The sequence below is a fragment of the Phragmites australis genome, chromosome 7, assembly GCF_958298935.1.
Source record: "Phragmites australis chromosome 7, lpPhrAust1.1, whole genome shotgun sequence".
In the NCBI taxonomy this organism is placed as follows: domain Eukaryota; kingdom Viridiplantae; phylum Streptophyta; class Magnoliopsida; order Poales; family Poaceae; genus Phragmites; species Phragmites australis.
The window spans coordinates 2,134,600-2,154,118 of record NC_084927.1 but is presented as its reverse complement, the minus strand read 5'-3'; the positions used below and the strand labels follow the sequence as shown (position 1 = coordinate 2,154,118).

General features: G+C 43.2%; 1 protein-coding gene across 3 annotated transcripts; it reads right to left on the bottom strand.

The window, feature by feature from the left end:
• Positions 1–1,133: 1,133 nt before the first annotated feature.
• Positions 1,134–11,677, bottom strand: LOC133923859 (laccase-15-like). Of its 3 annotated transcripts, none has more exons than XM_062369136.1 (8): positions 11,548–11,677; positions 11,030–11,086; positions 4,709–4,869; positions 4,405–4,556; positions 3,942–4,189; positions 3,612–3,731; positions 2,468–3,523; positions 1,134–1,552 (listed from the first exon to the last, which is right to left on the bottom strand). In XM_062369136.1, exons 3-8 carry the CDS (start codon positions 4,826–4,828, stop codon positions 1,344–1,346), a joined length of 1,905 nt encoding a protein of 634 aa, XP_062225120.1. In that variant the 5' UTR covers positions 4,829–4,869; positions 11,030–11,086; positions 11,548–11,677; the 3' UTR covers positions 1,134–1,343. The 3 variants fall into 3 exon arrangements, with proteins under 3 accessions (XP_062225120.1, XP_062225119.1, XP_062225118.1); XM_062369135.1 differs by having other exon boundaries at positions 4,709–4,859; XM_062369134.1 differs by having other exon boundaries at positions 4,709–4,872; positions 11,548–11,676.
• Positions 11,678–19,519: the final 7,842 nt, after the last annotated feature.

Sequence of the window (19,519 nt, the reverse complement as noted above, 5' to 3'; positions counted from 1 at the left end):
TGACAAACTACATAATTAAAGAAAATACCTATGCAAAGTACATAACAAACTACTCGGACAATTGAGTTTCGACACCTCACAGACTCTCTAACTTATACAATAAAGCAACTCATCGCAGTTTGATCGACTCAACGGGGATCAGTCTTATCCGGACGGTTACGTTGTCTTTCTTCTGACCGCCATCATTTGTGTCTTGTTACTCTCACCACAACCCCTCCCACCACAACAGAAATAACGGATGTATATGTAGAGACAACACATCCTCCTTTCGGCCCAAAGCGGAAGCACAACAGATAAAAAATTTCCAGCCAAATTTGCTGTTAACTGTCTAACAAGCAAACCACCTTGCACGATTTGATCCACAAATCCTGTACCAAACCAGAGGTAACAGCAACAACAGCACATGTACAATTGCATGAAAAAACAACACACACGCTTGACACTCGGAGGCACACGATGGCCGTTGCGTGGTGAGAATGGCCGGTGGGGGGACTATGGCTGTCGTAGCATGAATGGCCGGCGGCAATGTGGAGGAGAGGTGGCTCAGCATGGCCGGCGGCAATGTGGGAGGAGATGTACCTCGGGCACAACCGGAGAGGTGAGGTGGAGGAGAGGTGGCTCAGGCACTGCCGGGGCATGGGCAGAGCCAGAGGACGAGGTGGCTGGGGCCGAAGGATGAGGTGGGCTCGGACAGTGCCCCAGCGAGGTGGCTCAGGCATGGCCGGTCCGGGCCAGAGGTGAGGTGGAGGAGAGTGATGGGGATGGCAGCGTGGTGACAATGGTCGGGGCCGGGACGAGGCGGTGACGATAGCCGGTGTGGTGGCGGCTCATTGGTGAGGAAGCGCCGGCCATGTACGGCCCGGTCAGTGGAGAGGTGGAAATGTGTGGTTGTGGGAGACTTGGAGCTAGCAAAGCAACGCGGGGTAAAAATACACATAACTACCGGTTGATGTTACCAACCGGTATTGGTACCTTCAGTGCCGGTTGGTAATGTCAACCGATAGTGATGTATCTTTATATAAAATGCATGTTTATGGTACCAACCGGCAGTGATATTATCACTGTCGATTATTATATTTTCTGTAGTAGTGCGAGCATTTTGAGAGTGGCGGGATCATAGTAAACTTGTGCGGTGAGAGATTACGAAAGTTCTTGAAATATAGCAACAAAAGTCACGGATGAATGTCGTACAGATACAATTTGGATAAAAAAAAATATGCGTAGGTGAACATCATACTGATGAATATTTAGAACGGTTATAGTTTCATATTTTATTTCAAATACACGTTCATAATTCATAAGTTTATTTGGTTTATTTGAAAGCCAGTGGTCGAAATTATCTTCTAAACTCCATCTATGTTTGGGACTTCACTTTCCTTAGTTTGGAGGTAGAATTCGTTTGGCATAAGACCATCATTAGGGTCACATGTAAGAATATCTGCAGGCGGTGGGGGAAGGGATGTGTCCACTGTTGGCCCATCTTCTACGATGAACAATGCCGCCATGCCCATAGACAGATGGAACTCAAAGTGACAATGCATGAACCATATCCCTGTACACCATAAAAGACAAAGCATTAGGAATTGGGGGTGCTGCTTCGGCACTCCAACTACGACTAACAAATATGGATGCATACCTAAAGAAATCAATAGATTAAGTGAAATGTTAATAATTTTTTATACGTCAGCAAATAAGCATGAAATATTTTTCTTCAAAAAAGCTGTGGATATAGTCATAAAACCCTTTAAAATTTAGGCTTCAGGTGAAAAATAATTTGCTATGGATAATAAGTTTACTCCTTTGTTTCATTTTCCATTTTTTTTATTTGTTGGTATTTACAATTTTCTTATTTTCGTTCCTCTCCAAATAGATTGAGTTTAAGCTTGAAATTGAACCGCGAAGCGGGCCCATGTATTTTTTTATTTCAGAACTATTCATGTTGATCTAGACCCAATTATTGGGTGATACGTGGCATAACTAACAATTCATTTCAGGGATGGGTTAATGAAATGCACGGTTGAAAAAAATAAAGGAGCTAATAAAGTGACATGTATCATGCTATGAATAAGGTCTAAACTTCAGATGCATGAGACCAGCTGGTAAGGTAGGTTATTTTTCATCAATCTAGAGCCCAAACAGAAAGAGTTTGTAGGTTTCCACTGAATTTGTAGCTTTCCTGACAAATATACCGGACAAATAAATCTTCTATGCACCTGTATTGTCCGCGACAATTGACGGTGATGACACGTTCATAAGTAACTAACAATTAATTAAATTCAAGGATGGACACGTATAGTGCTGTGAATGATGTCTAAATTAACCTCACGTGTACGAGACCAGTGATATATTATAGGATACTTATTCATAGATCTACCGCCTAAACTGATAGAGTTTTCATGTTTCCAATTTATTTGTAGCATTCCTGACGAATATATATAACAGTGAGACATGTAAATCATGTACACACCTGGATTGTCCGCGACAAATCGAACGGCGACCCATCCGAGCCTCGGGACTTGCACGGTGTTCCTCGCTGGCGGATCCACAAGGTTGTAGCTCGCCACATCCTTGGCCGCGTCATAGTTGCCGTGACCTTGCGCGAGCACGAACATGTCGTGCCCATGTAGGTGCATTGGGTTGGACTCGCTCTGCATCATCGCCGTGCTCTGGAACACCACCTCCACCGATGCTCCCTGCCGGAACCGCCGTGCCATCGTGCCCTTGGACGTCGGCTCTAGCTGCGCCTCCTTGGGTCCCGACCGGATCAAAGCGCGGTCGGTGTAGTTGAAGGCCGTCGGTGGCCTGTCAGGAAGTTCTTGCAACGTGTCCTTGCCGCTGATGTTGTAGTAGTGCAGTTGGAGCAGTGGTGTCGTCGCTTCGGGGAGCTGGAAGGAGATGTTGTTCATGGTCGCCACGACCATGTAGTTGTCATCGTCGTCGCTCTTCTTGCAGGACTGGCCTCGCCGGCAGACGGAGCTAAGGCCAAGTGTGATGAATAGGCGCTCGTCAACTCGCGTCGGTACCGACGGGCGCCGCACGTTGGTCAGGTTGCCACGGAAGTAGAATGATGTCATCGAGTCATGCGTGTCAGGCATCTCAGGTGCCACTGCTGGCACATCGTCGGCTGGACCTCCTCCTCCTCCTCCTTCTTCACCGCGAAATGAGCTCAGGACTACTGCTGCGCCATTGCCAGGGATGTGGCTGTTGCTATACTGCACTGTGCCTCTGCTGATGAACACTGGGCTCTGGGGGTCGGGCTTCGGCGCCTGGCTGGGCAGGGCGACCATGTAGTATCTGCCGGGGTGCGCGTCGGTGACCACAAGGGCGTCCACCGTCTCACCGGGCGCGATCGCAAGGACGTCCGTGGTGTAGGGGCTGACATAGTTGGCATCGGCGGCGACGACTGTGAACTTGTGCCCGGCGATCTTGAGGTAGTACTCGGAGAAGAGCGCAGCGTTGATGACTCGTAGCAGGTAGGTCTTGCGGGGCTCCACGTCCAGCACGTAGCCATCTTCCATGGCGCCTGCAGAGTTGATTTGAAGCACTTGATTCAATGAAAAACAAAGCTTCGTTTTCAACATGGACATATAAATACCCAATAATTTGATTACCAGAGCAGTTGTAGGAATCTCCAAGCTTGCCATTGATTGTGGATGCACTAAAGTAATCATCACTCATATAGTTCTTCAAGTGGAAGCCCACCTGTGCAAGGTCCACCTGCCACCACTCCCCTGCCATTACCAAGATCACAACAACAACAACAGTTGAGCCAGAACCTATCTGCCATGCATTACCAAAAGCATATATAGCACGCCTGCTAGCTATGTATGATCTGTGCAACCGTGCCAGAGTCGAGAAATAGTTTAATTAAAAATCAGCATGCAGGCCAGTTTGCTTATATCTAGCTTAGACGACGGTGAAATGCAGAACAATTCTCGAACCTATAATGATGGGGATCTCCTTGTGCGGCATAGGAAACGGGTAGGATCCGGGCCCGAGTCTCGGCCGGATAACCAAGGCCCCATGCACGGTCGCCCGGAGACAGGGGACGTGAGCGTGCCACCACAGGGTGCCTTCCTGCCCGGCGACGTCGAACCGGTAGGTGAAGTTGTGGTTCGGCAGGATGGGGCATTGGGTAATCTTCGGCACCCCATCGGCCCAACAGTTGAGCCACTGCTTCACTCCATGCCTACATCACAAAACACAAAAGAAACTTTTTCTAAAAAAACAAGAACGGAATCATCAATTTTACTACACTAAGTTTCAAGCAAATGACACGCCGATCGGATCCATATGCAGTGAATGAAAATTGTCTTGTTTCAAGTGTAACAGCTAGGGAGCCGTTTTCTTTTGGAACAAAGGAATCATTCGAGTAATTGACTAGGTGCTTAATTGATTGATTACCAATGGATTGTCATGTTGTAGGGTGACTTGTTGACGACATGAACGGCCACTGAGTCTCCCTCTGTGACCTCTATCGTCGGCCCCGGGAGCTGCCCGTTCACCACGGCGACCAGCGTCTCCTTGCACAAGTGCGTCATATTCACCTGGCTCACCTACACATGTATACATGTTCCAACAAATAATCAAGCATGCATATATACAGTCTCGTTGCCTTGTTCAAATCCAGTATGCATGGATGCTGATTAACAGTATGCTGAAAGGATCAACGGTGGAGATCAAAGCCATGAAAGCACGTCATGCTTACAATGAAGGTGTGCTCGACGACGGCTGCAGCCGTCGGCGGTAGGGCCGCGGCAGAGAGGCAGAAGACGACTGCGGCCGCGGCGACCACTGCAGACGGCGCGGGGAGGCTCCGCCTCTTCATAGTTTTGCAACTTTGTCTGCTTTAATTTGCTCTGCAATGTACTTCTAGTAGTATATATTAGGATCTTGAGTCAGTAGGTAAGTGATATTAATGTTTGTTGCATGCCATCTCCAAAAACGAAAACGTTTGTTACACGTGATTGCATCGACGAAAGAAAAAGATGACAAGGATCTGAGTCACTCATTATTTCTTTATCTTTTTTCTTGCAAAGTCATCGATTTTTTTAAATAGTCATTATTTAATAGTGAATTACGAAAATAATATGGCGAAAATTGTATAATCCCCCCCCCCCCCCCATTTTTGCCATACGGTATTGCAACAATACTATTATCATCATAACGGGTGTCAAAAATTTGCCACATTAGAACAGCAGCTTTTCGCCACTCGATGGGATGACAATATTATTGTTGTGGTACCATATGGCGAAAATTGCTACGCTTTTAGGGGCCATGTTGGCACTCGATATTGTATCATTTTAGTGCCTAATTCTGTCAATTTACGGCTTGATTTGCAACATGATTATGCATTATTAAAGCTAATCTTGATGATTTTCGAGTATGTTGTCATTTTGAAAGCATTTTGCATAATATCCTCAAAAGGCAACAAAATGCACTGAAAAGGCTCAATTTGGAAGAAGCACGAAAGCCCAAGATCTAGCATGCAAATCGAGGTAGACTAGGCTAGGTGGGCCTAGCCATCTGGGGGCGACCCAGTGGCCCTGGCCTAGATCCTGCCGAGAAACCAACGTGAAAACCTTCCAGAAGCTATATGCAAAATCTCCGGAAAAAAAGGAAGTGTTTCCACCGAAATACAAGTCAATCTTTGCCGGATAGGTAAATGCTAACGTACGCGACTCAAACTCAAGTTTCCAGAAGTTTTCATGGTCATGGAACCTCAATTTTGGCATGGAATCAGAGTAGGGGATCAGAGCAACCAATCAGAAGGAGTCCCGAAGCGAAAAGACCCAGGTGGGCCCCACTGCCTGGGGACGGCTCCCCCAGGGACTCTCCAACCAAACCGACCTACTCCCCCTATAAATATGTAACAAGTCTTGGCACCAAAGCACACCAATTCACAATTTAAATCACGAAACCTATTATTAGAGCCACCTAGGGCGCCGAGTAATTAGAAGCCTCTAGTTGTCTAAATTAGTCGACTTGTGCTAGATTAGTCTAGATGGCTAATTAGATAAGCTAGGTAATTAACAAGGGATTAGAGCACCATGCTCTAATTATGTTCTAAGTACCTAGGTTCTAATTAGACCAAGGTTCTAGAGCAGCTTTGGATCTACATTAAGGTTTGTTCTAATGGTGATGTATCAATCTATCTTTCAATAAAGATTCTTATCTCCTGGTTATGGGTTACCTTTGATCTACTTGGTTTACACTTATCACAAGTTTTCTTCTTTCTTCGTCTAATTCATAGGGTAGGCGATAGAGCAGTATAGTTGTAATCGCGGTGATTAGATCTATATTGCCGACCCTTGCGATATTTAAGGCTCGCTTGTTAGCGTTCTTTCCGAATATGATGATAAGATTAGTCTACTTCCATGACAAGGTCGGAATGAAAAGTCGAAGCCCTAGGTGATGAATTAAGATAGATATATCGGTTTACATAGGCTAGAGTAACCTTGAGATAATCTTTCTTATGTTGAACCTCAACTAGTGGATCTTTATGTCTATCATGCGGTGAAGGCATTCTTGTCTAGTTTATCTAGATTTGCTAAGATTGGCTAGATTTTTTTTTCTATCTCTCGCTGTTGTGCTCACTTTCACCATTACTTTGCCTTCGCTCTCACTTTATATGCAACTGCTTTCATGCTAGGATCAATTAGATGGTGTAGAGTAGATTCTCTTGAGTTTGTTCTTTGTTAGTCTCTATGGATATGATAACCTTAGAATACTCTGGGTAAAAAGCTATAGCTGACATTGTGCGCTTGCGGTTCAAACTAAGTGTGCTTAGAAGTCACCAACAGGGCACCGCGCCAACTCCTCTCGGCTTGTTTCAATCGGCCGAAGCCGAGAGCAAACGCGGCGAGGAGGAGCAGAGGGAATAGGAGGAGAGGAAGAGAGAGGAGAGGAAGGGAAGAAGAGGAGAAGAGGAAGAGAGAGGAGAGGAAGAGGAAGGGAAAGGGAGGAGAGGGAGAAGGGAAGGGGAATTTTTGCTCGTGTTCGTCATCATTAATCGACATTCATCGGTAAAAGCTTTTTCCTACTATTTTGTTTGGAACATGGCAGGATACTAGAAATTGACTTTAGATTAGGGTTAGTGATTTAGTATTGCTTTGTAGTGTGCTATAGTTGTAAATGTAGTTTAGGGGTTTAGAATTTTGTTTAGACAATATCTTTGCATATGAAATAGTGATAGGAATTTTAAGGCATTAAATGAGTAGTTATTTTTAAGTACCTTTGTTGTCATTAGTTAGTAAAATATGTAGCGAACGCACGTATCGGTACTATTTATATACTTTGTCAAAATTATATAGAATGGAGGTTCCAAATAATGGATAATTATTATATATTTATAGATCATTCTCTGGTAATTTAGTGGATGATTAGTGAATGAACTTATAGTGGTTTAACTTGAAATATTTGCACATCTTAGATATGTCAAATTCAAAAATATTTAAAGTTTTTTATGGTCCTAGTCAAGTCAGACATGGTCCCTATTGGGTAGATTTAAGCAACTTTTCGGTTACTCATATTCGAGTTGAAAAGCCTTAAGCACATACTAATTAAGGGGAAACAAAGAACATTAATAGAAAACTATTTCGAATTAAGGGGATAAAACATTATATAGTAGTGTTAGAGGTATGTATGTTAACCGTGTGTTGTTGGTGGCTCATCGTGTTTGAGACCTTATCTTGGTGACTTGGTAGCTCAAGAGCCGTGACCGGAAGAGACTTGGCTACCGGGAGCATATCTTTTGTAGAGCTCCAACATGGACTAGGAGTGGTTTGTATGCCACTGATACTACGGGATAAAAGTCCCTTATACCGAGTTTGTCTCTCTACATTATTTATATTTTCTCATTTACATACTTGCAATTTACATTGCTATAGTAGGTTGCAATCCTTTTAAGCGGTAGAGTAGACACACTAGATAAACTTAAAGTATATTTAGATAGAAATTAAGATAAATTTATCTTTGTTAACTTTTGGAGTTATTAGTTTCTAAGTGTCCTAATTCACCCCCACCACCCCTCTTAGGACATCACTAATCCCTACACCGAGTAGACTTTTCAGAGTATCATTCATTCATACACTTATTTTATGCACCACCCCTGCTTATGCTTATAAAAGGGGACAACAACCATGTGGAGGGCACTCCCAACCTACTGAAACTATTTCACCTCAACATCCACTAACACAGACCATGGCCTCTTCTGGTTCCAGACGCCCCCCCCCCCCTAAGGAAGACGGTGAGAGGGACTGTTTCCAAAGTCCCAAAGTGGTCCATGTTTCAATGTGCTTTTGTAGCGACCTTTGCGTCGTGAAGGTGTCGCAAGATATGTCTTACACCTATGGTAGATGATTCTTCATGTGTGCCAACTAGGAGTACTCCCCTCGGAGGCATTCAAACTACAATGTACCCCCTCCTCATTTACTATATCCAGAACTCTATAATGTATGTCACTAATGGTTGCTCTTATTGGACATAGACTCCCCCACCACTTTGACTTTATGCAATGGATAGACCATGGGCAATCCAAGGCTCATATGGACTATGTCCTGTATGAGTGTGCATGGCGGAGGGGGGTATTCCAACGTCGTGAATATGAGCGAGAGCAGGAGGAGAAGCGCAAGAGGAACCGAGAGGAGGAACGCAAGACAAGGCAGGAGGTTGAAGCTCGCGCAGCGAAGGCACGTAAGGCAGATAAGGAGAGGAAGCACGAGAGGGCTTGTCGCGCTAAGGCAGCTAGACCTAAAGATCTGAGGAAGGGGATATATCCCCGCTACACTCAGTAGAGCTTCAGTTCCATCCCTAGGTAGTTACATTCCCTAAGATATATTAGGTTTAGCGTCGGTACATGGTTAAGTTACCCATATCGTGTATAATACATGCCATTGTAACTTGTGGTATCTTATTTAGGGCTAGGGTACATGGTCCATGCATGTTGCCATTTGTACCGTAGATGTAGTCCGACAAGGATGCATACAGATCCATGTAACCTACTCATGTCGTACTTTTCAGATGTTTCTGTTAATTCCAATGCCCGGGGTACCTGTTTAACTAATTCCGTCTTTTACAATGTCTTTCAAGGGTATTTTATGGAATATTGCTGTGATTTCAATATGCCAGGCCTAGCGTGCTACCATGTCTTCCGGAAGTGCTCCTTGTTGGACGAGCCAGCCGGGTGGAGTGCCAAACTGGCATGACTGTCCACTGTGTTGCTGTGGTGACCGAGTGCAGATGCCGACCTCATTCGAACCACCGACATATGGAAGGAGATTTTCATGTGTCCGAAACTAGACGACGATTTCAGGGTAACGTCTTCATTTCTCAATTTTATACATTACACTTTTAACTACTCTTCTTGCGCAATGGTAACACAGCCTTGTCATTTTCATCAGTGGATCGACCATGTTTGTCCGCCATACCAGCATGGTCAGGGTGGCCGAAACAAGAGACGATTATTTGCTTAGGATGCAGGAGAAACGTCAAAGCAGCAACTGAAGAGGCGGGAGGAGGAACTGAAGAGGCAGGAGGAGGAAGTTCAGAAGCGGGAGGCTCGCCTTCATCGCCGAGAGGAGCAGAAGGAGACCAACGGGAAATATCCCCAGTTGGACTCAAATGAATGTATCGACCATAATTTAAATTCCCCAAGCCATGTTTCTTGTATGTGCTACATGCCACTGCGGGCAATTTCAGTCTTGATGGAAACATTGTTGCTTCTTCCATTGTCTAGGATATAAAGAGCCTAAACCCGGAAGACACTAAAATGTTGACTTACGGCGATAAAAATATCCAGCCAACTATTATTGAATGCTTAAATACCTCAAAAAAAAAATCAATCAGCAACCTTTGTTGGGCTAAAAACAAGTCTGCTGGCCAGCGAATTTTTACTCTGCCGGCACCACGTCACCCGCCACATTAAAAATCTATCGCCCGCTGGGTGGACGAGGATGACTAGTTTTGTTACTCTTTGTTATATTTTGAAACAGGAGCCTAATTTTGTCATTTTATTATTCAGATGATATATTTTAAAAAATTCTCCTCGGATAGCCTGGTACGCCCGACAGTGTGGGAGAGTGTGTGTATGTATAATTGCAAGTTGCAACTGCTCCTAAATCCAAAACCCATCGCCGGCACAACAGCATAGCGCACCGCAAGCACAGAACAGGGGCCGCCGCCGCCTGCCACGCAGAGGAGGGCGCCCACGGAGCTGCGTGTGCGGCATGGCCATGAGCAACGGTGGAGGAGAGGCGGATCTGCGTGGGCGAGGTATTGTTCGCTCACCTGGACACCTCGTGCGCGGCTGGGCGCGGCGGCGCGGGCGCACCTCCACGCCGGCGTTGAGCAGGATGCGCTCGAGAAGCACCTCCGCAGGGCTGCTAGGCTGCTTGCGTACTACCGTCACTCAGCTCGTCACTCGGCAAGGCTAGGAAGATGTCTGATGGTACTAGTGCATTGCTTGCATGCTCTGTAAAATTAGAAACCGTTCCAATGTCGGCGGTGCAGGCTCACGGCCCGAGTGCACTGGATGCAATGCACAGCTTGTAAAGTGACGTGCGGCAGTGGCTCTGCATCACTCTGTCAATCTACAAGTCTATACGATGGAAAACGTTGAAATGATCGTTCCATTCCCGCCAAATAGCAAATGGTTATGGTCAGCAAACACATGGATCTGAATCTCTCTGAATAAATGGTAGGAGTAGTTGTGCAGGTGCTTGCTTCCTACTACTTCGCAGCTGCAAGTGCTAAATTAGGGTTATTGGGCTCAGAACCTAAAATTCAGCTATTTCTAGCATAAATTCATCACATAAGGCATCAATGGTCATAATCATCATCCAATTAAGCATCAAACCAACATGCATCCACACATTGCTCAAAAAATTGGTGATAGGTAGCTGCTCGGCAGGGAGTAGGGATTAATCGGGGATTAACTGAATTAATCTGTCGATTATTAATCGGTTGGTATACAATACTTATGTAAACATATATAAGATGCTAAGAATTAACTAGGATAGCAAGGTGTTACCTCGATGGTTTGATATCGTAGTTTTGATGATGAATGCTTGATTAGAAGACGATAAATCTGTAAAATAAATAACAATATATGAGTATTTCCTTCAAATATAAACTATAAATTCCAGAAAATTAGTAACAATCATTCTCATTCAATCAAACACATAAACAATAGACTCAAGAATATCAAATATAAATACCTGAAGCTGAGCGAGTCGTTTTGCGATTGAGTCAGGGGATTAATCGGCCCGTCAACCCAATTAATCGGGTTATCAGACTGATTAATCAGCCGGCCGATTTTAGAGCCAATAAGTTAATCTACTCGTCACCCTGCCGATCACCGATTAATCGACCGATTTTTTTTTCATCAATGCATCCACGTGATATGTTAATTATAGTATAAGACTATTCCAAGCAACAATAGGATTTTAGTAGCTAGCTAGATTACCTAAAGGAAGAACCAAATTAAGCGGGAAGTGCTCGAGAGCAGCTAGCTGATAGAAGGCACCAAAACGAGATTAGTGAACGCACCTCTTTACATGTTGCTCACCTCCATTGCTAAATTACTGGAGTCCAAGTGGAGGAAGAGTGCTCTTCCAGGTTCGTTTCGTTTCGTTTTGTAGGTAGTAACTTGATGATGGAGTGGGCTCAGATATATCGATGCCGCGCGCGCGATGGGATGTGATGGGATGGGATGGGACCCGCCCACGTGGTTTTGCTGCTGCATGCGCGCACGTGGTAAATGTGGCTTTGGCGTGGGGTGGTAAATGAAGTGGCATGCTGGTTTGGTGCAGTGTGGCAGCTGTCTGGGGTCGGTGCGTGCCCAGCTTCCGGCCGGTTTGGATTTTTGTGACTGGAGGAGGGTAGGTAGGCAGTCGACTATTTGGGTAGGTTGATTTTTGTTTGGCTATAACATTCTTCCTGTAACGATTAGGTGGCTAGTATTTATGTACTGTTTATTTGGGTTTCTATGGATTTTTGTTCTTCAATAGTCAGAAGTTAAAATAAATAGTTTATTTCTACATGTTTCTTACTGTGGTTTTTGAGAATTAAAAATAATTTTTATTACTACAGAAGCTTGAGAAGCTAAAAGTAAGTTTGAATATGCTTATACTAGAAGCAGAATTTTGGAGAAGTCACAGCTTATAGAAGTCTAAACAAACATAGTCTTATTCTGTAGCAACTTGATGTTGACTATATTACAAACTTCAGCACTTAATTTGTCATCTATGGGTATTGATGTAGGTGTTGCCAGCCTACTCTTTAGGAATGGTTTTCCCAGTATCGATGGGCTCTTGTAGTCAACATCCATCCCTTGCATGAAGAGATAATCTTCGATCTTCACTAGTACGTCCTTAGCAACTCTTACATGATAGCGAAGAGTTTGATCTGCTATCTCCAAATAGATAGACGTGGCTTGAGTTTTGGCAAGTTGAGCTTGTCAAAAATGGCCCTCAGCATGACACTAACATTCGCTCCTAGGTCACAAAGAGCATGCACAAGTTGATGCGATATAATTGAGCATGTAATATTTGGGCATCCATGATCCTTATTCTTCTCGAGGCTAGCATTGATAATGGTGGCACTGCACTCCTCAACCACCTTCACTAATTCAATATCCAGCAGGTTTCGCTTGTTTAGCAAAATATCCTTCAAGTAACCAGAGTAAGTGGGAACTTGCATTGCATCCAAAAGAGTAATGTTTACATAGAGTTGCTTAATCATTTCAACAAACTTAGAAAGCTATACGTCTTGAGAGTTCTTGAAGCAAGGCTTTACAAGAACACAGGAATCATCAGCTGGATAGACTTGCTCCTCAACCTTCACTTCTTCTTCTTAGGCTGAATTCTTGGCACGGTTCCTGCATGCCACTCTAGATCTTTGCATTGCTTCCCAGATCTTATTTCCCATAGCTTTGAATGTCTCCATCAATTTCTTTGGTTGACCTAGAATCTTGCCAACACTCTTAAGAACAGAATTACAACCTGAGTGATCTGAGTCTTTAGTATCTTGGTCGGATTAATAACTTGTTTCATTGACTCTTCGAGCTTGTTGACTTTTCCATCCGTCCCTTCTAGAACACGAACAACAATCTTGTATTTTCTAGTGACATCCTTGTTGATTTTGCTCTATTCTTCCATAAATTCATGAAGCTAAATGTGCAGAGGGATAAAGTTTCGAATAGCGGAACCTGCTGTGAAGCCAGTGTTACTCTTGTTTCCATAACTGAGATTTGGGTGACCCTTTCAATTGTACCCTTCTTTCTTCATGTAGTTTACAAAGTTAACTTCTTTGGGGCAGCTCTCCTTAGTGTGGCTGAACACACATAGTCTTCACAAGTGGAGAAAGCTTCAATAGCTTGCAATGTCTCGGTCTTGACAGCTCCTAGTGTATCCAGTCTTCTTGTAAGTGCATCAATCTTTCCAGCAAGAAGATCGAGATGGGGTCTTGTAAGATGCTCTTAGCTTTTCTAGTGGATGTAGGAGCAGAACGTTTTGACACCCATCTTGATTATCCACAACATTCTTGATGAGATTCTTTGCTTCCTTGATGCTCTTGCTGAAGAATGATCCTATAGAAGATGCATCCAAGTGACCACGTGAGACTCGGTGTAAGCCTCCATAAAACTTCTATAAAATTTGTCATTCTTGATAGCCATGGTGTGGGTATTCAGCTGTGTAGTCTTGAAGTCTCTCCTATGCTTTAGTTGTAGTCTTGTCGAGGTGCCGCATGAATCTGGTAACCTTGTTACACAGAGCTTGAGTCTTTCCAGGTGGAAAGAACTTGCTAACTCTCCTAGATGTATGTTGTCTCATTGGAAAGTGAATGAAACCACCAACGAGCTTTCCCAATGAGGAAGAAGGGGAATTAGCGCACGGATTTGGTTTTAATTGTGGTCCTTGATCTTTAAAGTGTTGCATACCTCTTGGAAAGGAGAATCTTCTAGGGGTTAGGTGTGCTAAACTCATTGATCTTCTTCTCTACCATGGACATCATGATGACCTCTCCTAAGGTTCCACCAGTGTCAAGTGGCTTGAGTGGAGTAGTCGATGTCATGCCTATCAGACCCTGATTCTGAGTTCCTCTGTGCCTCATGTATCAGTCCCTGGATCAGTAGCTGATACGCACAAATTACAATAGAATAGCATCATAGTAATTCTTACAAAGTAAATAATTTACCTAGGATCAACATTACATAGGTCTTAGGTCTTAAGATCTCCTGTATCCCAAGCAGAACAGTCAATTAGAAGATCATAGGAGCGGAAATGTAACGTAGACCCATTGTCATAGGCAACTCAGATGTCGATGCAAACTTAGCCTTCTTATTCTTCCTCATCAACCACTTGCTTACTTCCTAAAAACATCAATAGGAAAGTTTGAGTACGGAAGGTACTTAGCAAATCCTAACACTACACCAAGAGATTGTTAGATGCATAAAAGGGGTTCATCAAAGATAAGGCCATACGGCGTAGTTTTAGCGGAAAGCCAATTTTATGCATGTGTTAGGTATATCGTGGATAGTTTGAAACTATTCTTAAAACCAGGTTTGAAATCTTTTACATAGAAGTTGTTGGCCCTAGGGAAGAATTAACTTGTTCCCGCCAGTTCCTCAGATTTTTATAGTTGCCCTTCACCTAGCTCCTGCCAACTTCATGACATCCAGCCAGTACTTCCCAAAATACGAGCACACTGCTCACTCACACTTTGAGCTAATTGTTGGGTGCTATCGTATCGCGTCCTTGTGCGCTAACACTATTATCCATATAGATATACACTATACAGAAGTTGTACATTTTACCCATAAGATATGTGTCATCCAACCAAGGCCAGTGATGGAATCAATTATAATAAGGCTCCACACCCATTCAACAGAGCACCGACTTCCACCCACAGGACCATTCAACTCACCAAGGGCTCTGGATCTCTAAGGAATTTATATCTGGATCTTCTATGCCACTTTTGGTTGGAATCCGAGAGCATTAAGAGCATCTCAAAGCCAGACCTCCTACGCCCTTCAGGTCAGAGTCTGCTCCTGGTTGCTCGCTGCTACTAACAGCCTCTGAGTAAAACATCAAGCTAAGCTAATGGTATCTAGACCAAGACCTGCCCATACATGACTTGTGGTTGTACAGTAAACACTAGGTAGGATGTCGCAACAAAACTAGTCCTTATGTGACCGAGGCGAGCATCTTCAACACCACACTTCCACTTAGCCATATACTCATCAACCCCATTTATACACAAGATAGGGCCACCTCTGTGGGGTACCTCACTCGCCCTCATCAAATCAGACTTTTGGTTTCATTAACGCCACACAACTCTACCTACGCACACCACCAAGTACTTCACTTTTCACACATTTTACAAAAGCATGACTAAGTATTGTAAAATAACACATGTGATGGTAACGGGTCCTTAGCATACTAGTTCAACAAGGTATTCATCCAAACATTCAATATATGAAGTTGGGAATTTTCTAGGGCTCCAAGATTATTAGGTGAATCAGTTATCAAGGCATGGAAATAAACAAGTGGGTTATATCTAACACAACATTTAAAATTACCGAGCAACATAAACATGCATAGCATAAGTCAATTTTAGTTGGCATATTTATTATTTGCATAACATAGGCTGAATATGATAAAGGGAGTTAGGATTTGCCTGTATTAGGATTACTTTCGAATCTTTACTCATAATGTGGGTCTTTTGAGTCCTTTGTCGAAGTAGTCCTGTTCTTTAGTCTTTCCATCTTATCCTTTCTTGTAGCCTTGTAGCTCTAACCTACACATTTTATCATCGATAAGCGTGTGTTCCAACAAAACCCAAATTCAAATAAATAAGTAACTTTGAATCCAGATGAAAGTCAAAAGAAAATCCAAATAGGATCCAAATCAAGTAAAGATATTGTAGGATCGAGAATAACGACTAGAGGGGGTGAATAGACGCCTTAACAAATTTTTTTGATGGTATTTTCCTATTGTCACCCAATGCACCTCAAGAGAGAATCACAACAAAGCACAATACAAAACATAGCAGAAAACAGTTCTGGGAGCCTCGTAGAAGAGAGCCTCCTCCGGTCTCTTATGTTGTTGTAAAAGCGGGTGAACTTCTTCACAATCAACACAAGATCATCATCATCGAGTGCATCCACCTACTCCTCTGTGACAGAAACTAAGGAAGACAAAGCAACACAATTAGGTGAAGTGTTAGCATAAGAAAAACTAACTCTTGACTGATTGCCACCACTTGGTATTGAAACCAACGCCATATTCTGAGGCAGGGGTTTTCCAAGACCTATCCTTGCCACCTTGGCAATCCCGGTGGACTTGAGCTTGTTGAAGAGTTCATCACAACTAAATATGTCATAACTGGATGACTCTTCAATGCTTGAGATCTTTACTTTACATATACTACAGTCAATAGTATAAAGAAGCTTGATCACCCTCTTGTGATCAGAGTAGGGCAAAACACCAGTGGATATAAGGTTGCTAACAATTTCATCAAATCTAGCAAACATAGCATCCAAAGATTCTCTGGGTCCTTACAAAAACATCTGATATTCTTGATTGTATGTGCTTTGACATCTAGCTTTAATCTGATTAGTGCTCTCATGAAAGACACTTAGAGTAGACCAGATTTCCCGAGCAGTACGGAGGTGCTGAACCTATCAAATTCGCTCCGACTTAAACTTGTGAACAAGATATTCCTGGCCTTGTAGTTGGCCTCATATTGTTCAATTTGGATCTGAGAAGTGCGAACAACGGGAATCTCATAGTTGGAGTCTACAATCTCTCATATAGCACTTCCTTAGCTTAAGATATATAAGTTTCCATACGCACCTTCCATTATGAAAAGTCACGACCTTCAAAGAGCGGAATCTCCTCATGACTCTCCATATTGACTACAGATCACAAAGCTGGTTAAGGTCAACACATGATCAAACTGGCTCTGATACTAACTGTAGGACCGAAAATGACGACTAGAGGGGTGGAATAGCCGCCTTAACAAATTTCTTTGATAGTCTTTTCCTATTGTCACCCAATACACCTCAAGAGACAATCACAACACAACGCAATACAAAACACAGCGGAAAAAAGTTCTGGGAGCTTGGCGGTCAGACTGGGGCATGTGACGGTCAGACCGCGAGCATGGAGCAGAGCACCAGAACTCTCTGTTCCCTAGTGGTCAGACCGAGGGGTCCTGGCGGTCAGACCACGAGCCTAGCGGTCTGACTCCTAACAAACCGAGATCAAAACTTGAGATGAAGAACCAAAGAGCAAAGAGATGATCACTGGGTACATGAATTTTATGTCTCTAGCAACAAGAAGAATAACTCTAACACAAAGAAAAATTTCAGCTCAAACACGAAAACAAAAATCACTATTAAAAAAAGTAAAACTTGCAAACAAAGCAAGGGAGCCAATAGAGGGAATCTAGAAGTAGGTGAATCCAAGCATGAGAACGAAAATAAACTTCATTACTTCTAAAGGTCAGCTTTATTTCTGATAGATTACAAAGATTTTTCTCTCAAAAGCTCTCACCTAGTACATCGACTAAGCACTCATCTTTCTCTTCTCTAAAACTCTAGCACAAAGCTTTTATATAAATGGCTAAAAGGGCTCAAGTGGCTGGTTCAACCTCTCCCTAAGCCCTATCCCTCTATTTATAGGTATTGGAAGCTTCCTTGGATGCAAAGTTTTCTTATTCCCAAAATACCTCTCCTACCTACCACCCTCCAATATACTCCTACCTACCACCGAAGGTATTTTCTTCCATTTTCTCCTCTATCCATCGGACGACTGTGACACCTTCATGACTTAGCTTTGCCTCAACACAAGTTTCACGATGATACCAGGTGCATTCCATCCTTTTGTGGTTTTGAGGATAAACTGTGAAACCGTCTCGCACGCTTCTTAAAGCGTGACTCCCTGTCACTTGCTTTCACTTCAAGCAAGCATCCCGATGTCGACACGTGTACTCCGTCTTGCGATCTTGACCAACAACAAGTCTCTACCGCTCCCAATCTCTCAGGTCGCGTTGTCACTTGCACCGACATCCCCTTTGCTTGACTTTGTCAACACATCGTCTCCATCCATCTTCTCATGATTTACTTGGCCCTCATCATCCTGCCGTCAACCGCCAAGTGTTATCCATCACCTGCACATTATAAGATAAGCAAATACATATCTCCAAATCCATCTCTAGTTAGTCTAAAATCATAATTAAAGTACATAAATATGTTCATATAATCCAACAAATCATTAAACCTAAAACTAACAACCTTTTTAACCACTCATCATAAATAAACCAAGGTATATTTCAACTTGATTTCTCATACGCAAAGGCTACACGTTATATGGTTCTACGATATCTTATTAACCACTATTATGTAAACCTAAAGTATGAGGTCATACTTACTCTCAGTACTATGTGAATTTAAAGTATTTTTTTAATAAACTGGTGAGCTACCAATTATATTAATAAGAATAAGAGTCTGACAGGCTAACAACCACACAACGCTTGGTTTTTAAGGGAAAGCCTAGCTCAAAACCACAACAACACGGACAAACTACTTAGCTAAACTAGGCCAACAGCATCGCAATCACCTGACCATCTACCTAACTACACTAGACCTGTGATGATCAACACCACCACATAATAGCTCAAAGGAAGGACCCAAACCGACCACCACTCGAGAGCACGAGGAAGGAAACACCTAGATGACGCCTCCAAGGAGGGCACAACACCAACGACGCTGCCGTCGCCCGTCCGGAAGAACCAAAAATGGGTTTTCACTCAAAAAACCTCCTAGAGAGGCAGGAAACACCACAGCACCGCCTTCTAGGAGGGAACGGCACCCAAGGACGTCACCGACACCGACGTCAACAGGATGCCAAAATAGAGCTTTCGTCCGGTGTTGCCGCCCCCACCGTGTATTTAAAGTATGAAGATGAGGTTATCTGATTTTTACTAACTACTCAGGTTTATTGGAGAAAATCTGATTAAATCATTATAACTAACCTAACTGGATTCTACATGTTAACTGGCCAGATATAGGCTTATACGAGTTCGTGATGGCTCATATATGCATACATGCAGATGCGTATACATACGGGCTTGTATATGCATCAACTTGTGTAGGTGTATGTGTGGGTATACCCTCGCATATACGTACCACCGGGGAAGGTTAAGTATAGTAGCCATTACCACTTGATCATAAGGTTTGACTTATCGTTGAGCCTGATCGGTAACTGAAAATATGTAGTTATCGTGATAACTGTTTGAAATTTAATTAAAATTTATAGAAAAATTATTTGCTAAAATTTAAAATTTGATCAAAAATATGTCAGAATCGCCTCTCGGTAGGATCGGTTACCGAGTGATTTTCTCGATTTATCGAGCGGTTTTCTTAAATTTTTCGTATTGTCGGTAACCACTCAGTTTTATCGATTTATCGAGCGGTTTTCTGGATTTACAGTGAAGTTAAAAAAAATCCAAAAAT

What these genes read in the sequence shown, in the direction of transcription:
- LOC133923859 (XM_062369136.1), bottom strand. Translation starts at nt 4,828, where the DNA reads ATGAAGAGGCGGAGCCTCCCCGCGCCGTCTGCAGTGGTCGCCGCGGCC. An exon ending in TCGTCGAGCACACCTTCATT is followed by an intron (nt 4,557 to 4,708) that starts GTAAGCATGACG and finishes ATACATGTGTAG; the next exon opens with GTGAGCCAGGTGAATATGAC. An exon ending in AGATTCCTACAACTGCTCTG is followed by an intron (nt 3,524 to 3,611) that starts GTAATCAAATTA and finishes TCAACTCTGCAG; the next exon opens with GCGCCATGGAAGATGGCTAC.